General features: G+C 36.8%; 1 protein-coding gene across 1 annotated transcript; it reads right to left on the bottom strand.

The window, feature by feature from the left end:
• Nucleotides 1-1303: 1303 nt before the first annotated feature.
• On the bottom strand, nt 1304-3167 carry LOC112696770 (cytochrome P450 CYP94D108-like). The gene has a single exon (XM_025749634.3). It carries the CDS (start codon nt 3067-3069, stop codon nt 1567-1569), a length of 1503 nt encoding a protein of 500 aa, XP_025605419.1. The 5' UTR covers nt 3070-3167; the 3' UTR covers nt 1304-1566.
• Nucleotides 3168-7308: the final 4141 nt, after the last annotated feature.

The following is a 7308-nucleotide window of genomic DNA, read 5'->3' as shown; positions in this document are numbered from 1 at the left end:
CTTAAACATGGCATGATATAATTCCATATAAGCATGTTGCTTTCTCTTGTGGCAAGCGCTTACCAATAAATGGTTATGCAAAATTAGCTATATATTAGCTAAGGCGTTTTTGGGTACTACCAATAATAACAATAATGCGAACTCGATCTAGAAGGTTGATTTATTGTTTTTATCAAGGAAACTAGCTAGTTACGAAAGCTACTCTCTCAGTAATTCCATTTTTAAGAATTTTCCTTCCGATTAGAAGTAGTTCAATACTTCAATATTCTTCAAACAATGCTACCTGCGGTATATATGAATCCGGCCACTTCATCAAATTTTGCATGAACTGTATATTATTAACAAGTTAATAAAAAAAGTGGAAATTTCGCTCCTTTCTTCATCATCTTTTTATTCGTTGTGTGAGATTATTTTCTCATCAATTGTCGGAAAAAGGAAAAGAAAAAAAAGGGGAAAAGATTAACTAAGAAATTAAAGAGAAAAACTTGGGGTGTAGTATAATCAATCATGCTTGTTGGTAGCAATAGAACTACGATGAATTTGTCTTTGATATTCATCATTTTTCAATAAAACAAAAACACTAACCAGTTTTCATATAAACAATATAAGATGTGCAAACAGTGTTTATGAGTAGTATTCAAGCAAATTTCTGTATCCAAAATCAAGCACTTGTGAATAAAGTAACACTTAGACACAGTGACTGTACTTTGAACTCATAATTCTAGGTTGAAATTAAACTAGCATCTAGTACCGATAGTTTTATTAGATTTTAGAAATCACATTTGTATTTTTTGTTAGTTTAAATTTTCCTATTGCTCGGTCGTTTCGTTACACGCCACTTCGATCTAAAGACCAATGTGTTTTCTTGGTTTCACAATATAAGACTAGGGGTAGCATATGAACCTCTTATTTTGAGTTTTAATAAATAATAAGTATCAACGCACTGCTGACAGTTTACTTCTGGCTCCTTAGATTTCTTCACAAACCATATTTATTATTATTATTATTATTATTATTATTATTATTATTATTATTATTATTATTATTATTATTATTTACCAAAGACTCGCTCCCTCTATCGGCAACCCTAAATTCAGTAAATTCAGGTTTCCCGTCTCGGCAAGCCAACTTCAACTTCCGCCTAGTGAGGCGAAGTTCATTCCTCGATCCAACAATTAATATCATTTTTACTCAACAGTACTCTGTAGCTCCTCTTATTTCCCCCCTTCAAGATGAAACTCATAAATTACACTTTCATCATGCATGTGCACATGGCTGCCAGTTCCATTAAGGTGTTGTGACGAGACCAAGAACTACACTATATATATATGATCCATTAATTAAATGAAAACAACTTGGACGTATTCCAGAAAGGAATTAACAATCTCTTACAGCAAGTACTAATTCACAACCAACAACTAACGTATTAATGCAACATTTCAATTTGCGCAAAATACAGTGTATGTATATAGTATAGTTTACTATATACCTAAAAACCACATCCATCAACAACACCAAGTTTAGTCATGCATTTGTATCATCTTACACAGTACTGCACATGTTCACTCATGCCCTCACTCTCACTCTCACAGGCAACCCCCCTTTCATCCTCAAAGTCAAAGCAATAAGGTGCTCAGGACACGTGTCCTTATCCACAGCATCAATCTCAAACCTCTCCAAAACAGAAGCCACAATGGACTTCATCTGAATATAAGCCATATCCTTGCCCAAACACATTCTCGGTCCAGCGTGAAATACCGGATACCGGAACGGGCTTTCACTTCTCCACACTTCATTACCATCCTCATCAAAATCAAACCACCTTTCGGGCTTATATTCCGTACAGTCCTTACCCCAGATACTCTCCATCCTCCCCATTGCGTAAGTATGATACATTATAAACCAATTCCTCTTTATCACCGTCCCATCCGGAAAAACGTCGTCGTTTAAGCAGTTCTTGAAGTCAACCGGCACTGGCGGGTACAATCTCATTGCCTCCGAAATCGCCGCCATCAAGTAGTTCATATCCTTCAGCTCTTCGTACCCAAACACCGCTTCCGCGTAAACGCACTTTTCGCGAACGCTTTTGATTTCTTTGATAATTTTTTCTTTGACGTCAGGCCTCGAAGAGAGAATCCAAAAGAACCAGCTCAGGGCGGACGACGTCGTATCGCGCCCCGCCAGAATCACGCTTATAACGATATCGCGGAGAAATTCTGGGGAGTTATCCTCTGCGGCCATGAACCGCGATAGTAAGTCCACGTCAGTGTTAGTGGGGCCCTTGGCTTCCATCCTGGACCTTATGATCTCATCGGCGAACGCGTGTACGGTGGAGATCGATTCTTTAAGCCTCTTTTCGTTTCCAACGTTGAGGAACCTTTTGATTCTCCATAACCAGTGAAACGCGCTCATGAACCTCCCCGAGCTCAGCGTCGCCGCGTCCTCGAAGGCCTGCATGAAGCCGTCGCCGGAGCGGGCGGCGGATCTGCCGCCGAGGCATGCAGGATCAACGTTGAACGCGAGCTTGCAGACGTTATCGAAGGCGAACCGTTCAAGAACGTCCTGCAAATCGAGAACGGTTTCTGTCTCCGACGCTCTTTGAAGCAAGGGAATGAGCCTCGTTTGGATCTCGACGGTGACGTTCTGGATGGCGAAGTTTCGAAGCGATTTGGTGTTGAATTCGTAGCTTGCGGTTTTGCGTTGAAGTTTCCAGAGGAATCCGTCGGAGTTGAAGATTCCATGGCCAAGAAAATCGTGGAGGAGGAAAAGGAAGCGGTTGCCCTTGGGGTAGTTATGGAAATTAGTCTTGAGGATGTGCTGGACGTTGTCGGGATTGGCGGTTATGACGCCGTGGACGGTGCCGGGGCGGTAGAAAACGGCGGTTTGGGTGGAGGAGTGGCGGAGGATGTTGGTAGACCAGTCGAGGAAGCGGTGGCGATTGAGGATGAAGTCAGGGAGTGAACCTACGAGAGGGTAGGTTTTGAAGGGTTGTGTCTTGGTGGTGTAGAAATGACGAATGTAGATGAAGATGAAAATGAACAGAGAGAGGAAAAGTAGAAGGGATTCCATTGGGAAAGATCGATATGGAAATCAAGAAATGTGAGAATGTCTCTGTGTGTGAGTTTTTAACTCTGTATTATATATAGGGTTTTGGAGTTTTCGTGAAGTGGCTTTATATTCGAAGGAAGGCAATTCTTTTAAGAAAAACCATGTTAGAATGAATGAGATAAGGTGAAATTAATATGGAGTCCAATTCAATTCACGTGAAGTTGATGTGATGTTTGTGAAGTTGATGTGATGTCTAAAAATGGTTAAATAATTTAATTAATTTGATTAAATTTTTATCTAATAATTTTTAAATTTTAATTTTACGTAAAGTCAATTTTACCTAAATTCTCACCATGACATAAATAAAATAAGTTATAAATAAAACAAGTTAATGTAGCTCGCTAAATATTGAAAATCAAAGATATAATGATCAAGTATCATTTTTGAAAAGAAAAAAAAACTGAAATGAAGATGGTAAAAATATTTTTATTAAATAATTTGTTAAAAAATATAATTTATTTATTTAGCTATACTTTAAATAAAGATAATATTTTTAGAATATATTAAAAGGAAAAGTATAGAGAGCCAATGGTCTAAGTGTACAATGTGTACAATAGAGGTTTAGCAAGTATTAGAGATATGACCATTAGTGTTACATTGTCCTGTCAGGTTACGCTTTTGGGATGAGTGGGTTCATGGTATTAAAGTTCTAGATCCGAAAGGTCAAGAGTTCGTTGGTGAACACATTGTACACTTAGGCCATTGGCTCCCTAGCACTACCCATAGTTCATATCTTTATCTTTAGCCTAATACTCTAACCCTTTATTTTTATTTAATATTTGTAAATATTATTATTTGTTAACTGATGTCCAAATTAATAAATTTTTTTGGTCTTTTGATATTATTTTTTAAAAATTTTTATTGATAAATTAAAACTGAAACTCACTTTCATAATTGTAATGTTTAGTGTTAGATTATCAAAAATATGATGATTTGGAGATTGGGTGAAGTAGAAAACGATAGAAGTGATGTATTCTTCACAAAACATGGAATACGTACGTACCCAAACTGTCGCGTCTTCTTTCCTGTTAAATTAAAGAGTTAAGTTATGTAACTAATAATTTTTTTTAACAATATAAATAATAAGTTTTAAAATAAACCCAATTCAAATAAAATATATTACATTCTAAAATATTCACTTAAATCTTACTATTAGAATAATTATTTATACACTTAATAAATTAAATATCTATATATTCATTGTTCATATTATTTAATATTTTTATTATCTATCTCTATTTTTTCTAAATTAAATCACATACACCTCTTTCATGTTGAATCACTGTAAACATCAAGAATCCATTTCAGTCAAAGCTGATGATCCCATATTCCTTTTATGTTTATAGCTATATATACTAACAACCATGATTTCATTACCATCAATGTTATTACACTTTAATTATCACCGAATCAATAATTTAATATGTTGATTTCATACTATTATTACAAATTTTAACATATTAAATATTAATATACACAATTTAATATACAAGTTTAGCTAAAATATAACAGATATTGCTAATAAATTTATGAGTAAATTAAAAGAAAAAAATTCTTTTTTTTGAACGAAAGCTCAACACAACAAGTGAAGTATAGGGAGCAACAACATAGTATAAAACTAAAAACTAAAAATAAAATAAACAGAACAAACGAATCTGTAGATACTCCTTTGTCATCTCCGGCATTGCCATCAACAACAGAAAGGGTCAGCACCTAACCACTCCTTATAGCTCAAAGCAGACATGTTAATTTCCTCAACCCCTTTTCCTTTGTTCTGAAAAATCCTCTGGTTTCATTCCAACCCTAAGTTTCAAATGATCGCGCAGAAACACACCATCCATCTCTTGCACTCCTATTTCGTACTTAAGTTCTCAGTCCAACTCTGGAAGTGGTCCTTTGTTGCACCTGGACAAGACCATTGCATTCCAACATATGATAACCAAGCACACCATACCTGCCAAGCAAAGCTACAACCAAGAAATATGTGGTGGCCATATTCAACACTATTGTTACATAAAACACATAAAGTATCTTGTTGGTGAATGATCCCAAGTCGACTCAGTCTCTCCTTCGTATTAACCCTACCAACCAGGACAAACCAGACAAACAACTCTACTCTGGGTGGGACAAGGCCTTTCCAAATGGTCCTAGTAAAGTTGTAGCTATGTATATCCTCCGAAGCCATTTCCACCTGCAACACCTGCACAAATGAGTTAGTAGAGAAAATTCCTTGTTTATCATATTTCCATACAACTCTATCCTCTCTCCCAAGATCAAGTTTAACCAGCCTCAGAGTGTGGTGAAGCTGGTTTACTAGATCCAACTCCCATTGGAATAATTCTCTCCTCCACTGAAAATTCCATATCCAATCTAGCCCATCCCAAAACCCACAATCCCCTATCATTGACCCTGTTTGGTTTGAAATCGAGAATAGCCTTGGAAAGCGGTCTTTTAAAGAACCTCCATGAATCCAGGCATCCTCCCAAAACCTAGTTTGTCTCCTGTCACCCACCTCCATGGACAATCCTGTAATCATCTTTTGTCTGACTTCTTGACTCTTGAACTGTAGCTGACAGATATCCTTTCACGGACCACCTCGAATAGGTAGTTCTTGAGAGGACAGGAGCTCATTTGGATTCAGGTTGTTACAAGAACATACTACCTTCATCCACAGAGGAGCTGAATTTCTTATCATAGCATCCCCAACCCCCAACCTACCTAACTTTTTAGGGGCCTGAACCACTTCCCACTTAACCAAAGCCATACCACTCTTTCCATCCTTTTTACTCCATAGAAATCTTCTCTGCAAGTAAATCAGTTTCTCTGCAACAGCCTTTGGCATCTTATAGAGGCTCAGATAATAAACCGTTAGCCTATTTAACACAGATTTGATAAGTACCAACTTACCAGCCTTATTGAGGATCTTGGCCTTTCAGAGACTAAGCTTCTCCTCCACTTTGTCTATTACTGGCTTCCATGTCTTCACCAGCCTTGGGTTTGCTCTTAGAAAGATATTGAGATATTTAACTAGTAGATTGGCTTGCTTACAGCCCAACACACCACACATACGTTGTACCCACTGCTCATCACAGTTAACAGGAATCAAGCTAGATTTATCAAAGTTAATGCTTAAACCTGACATCAACTAAAAGCATCTAAGCAACCTCCTGTAGTTCTTGATTATGTCTTCCTTCAGAGGGCAGAATAAAATAGTATCATCTGCGAACTGTAGATGCGACAACTCAATATAATCTCTCCCAACCATCAACGGTGATATGCGACCGTTTCTCACAGCCTCTCCAAACATCCTATGTAGGACATCAACAACAAGTACAAAGAGAAATGGTTACAGAGGATCCCCTTGTCTCAGACCCCTTTCCATCTTGAATGGCTTGGACGGCGAACCATTTATCAACATTGACATAGAGCACGTGCTGATACACTCCATCACCCAACCCCTCCATCTTCGACCAAAATCCATCTTCTGCAATACAAGGTCTACAAAACTCCACTTGACTCTGTCATATGCTTTCTGGAAATCTAGCTTTATTATTGCCGCTTTCTTCTTCCTTTGTTTGATCCACTAAACCGTTTCACATGCAATTAGAGCCCCGTCATGAATCTTCCGACCCTTTACAAAAGAACTCTGTGTCTCGCCTACTAACCCTGGCATAACCCCTCTCATTCTCCTAACCAGCATCTTTGAGATTACCTTATATACACACCCCACTATGCTAATCGGACGCAGATCTTTAAAAGAAAAAATTCTATACGTCTGGCAGGAAAGCTTCATTAAGCACAAAAAGGACAGTAGTCCCCTCCCCCTCCAAATTTTTTTTATAGATTATCTATAAATTTCACTTTAATCCTCGAATCCCTAAAAATTTGTTTTTAATCCATTTTTTATTATAAAATAAATTTTAGCTTCTTCCTAAAATTTAATATACTTCCACTTTTTATTTTAAGATAGAATATATTCATTCCTTATGAAAGAGCTGAATACATTAGAATGATTTAATAGGATAAAATAATACAATGAAAAATATTTATATAAATAAAATATTGTCTAAATATCAAACAATCTTACTTCTAAATTCTAACAAAACACTAACACTCATTTTGTCTTTCGTACTCCTTCGTTAATTCCATTGCCAAAGAGAAGATAAAGTTAATCGGTGTTTCTTTCTTTTTGAAGATTAG

This window comes from Arachis hypogaea, chromosome 6 (assembly GCF_003086295.3).
Source record: "Arachis hypogaea cultivar Tifrunner chromosome 6, arahy.Tifrunner.gnm2.J5K5, whole genome shotgun sequence".
In the NCBI taxonomy this organism is placed as follows: Eukaryota; Viridiplantae; Streptophyta; class Magnoliopsida; order Fabales; family Fabaceae; genus Arachis; species Arachis hypogaea.
Note: the sequence above shows the minus strand (reverse complement) of the source record. Positions and strands in the feature narration are given on the sequence as shown.

Coding starts and splice junctions, on each gene's coding strand:
- LOC112696770 (XM_025749634.3), bottom strand. CDS start 3,069: ATGGAATCCCTTCTACTTTTCCTCTCTCTGTTCATTTTCATCTTCATC.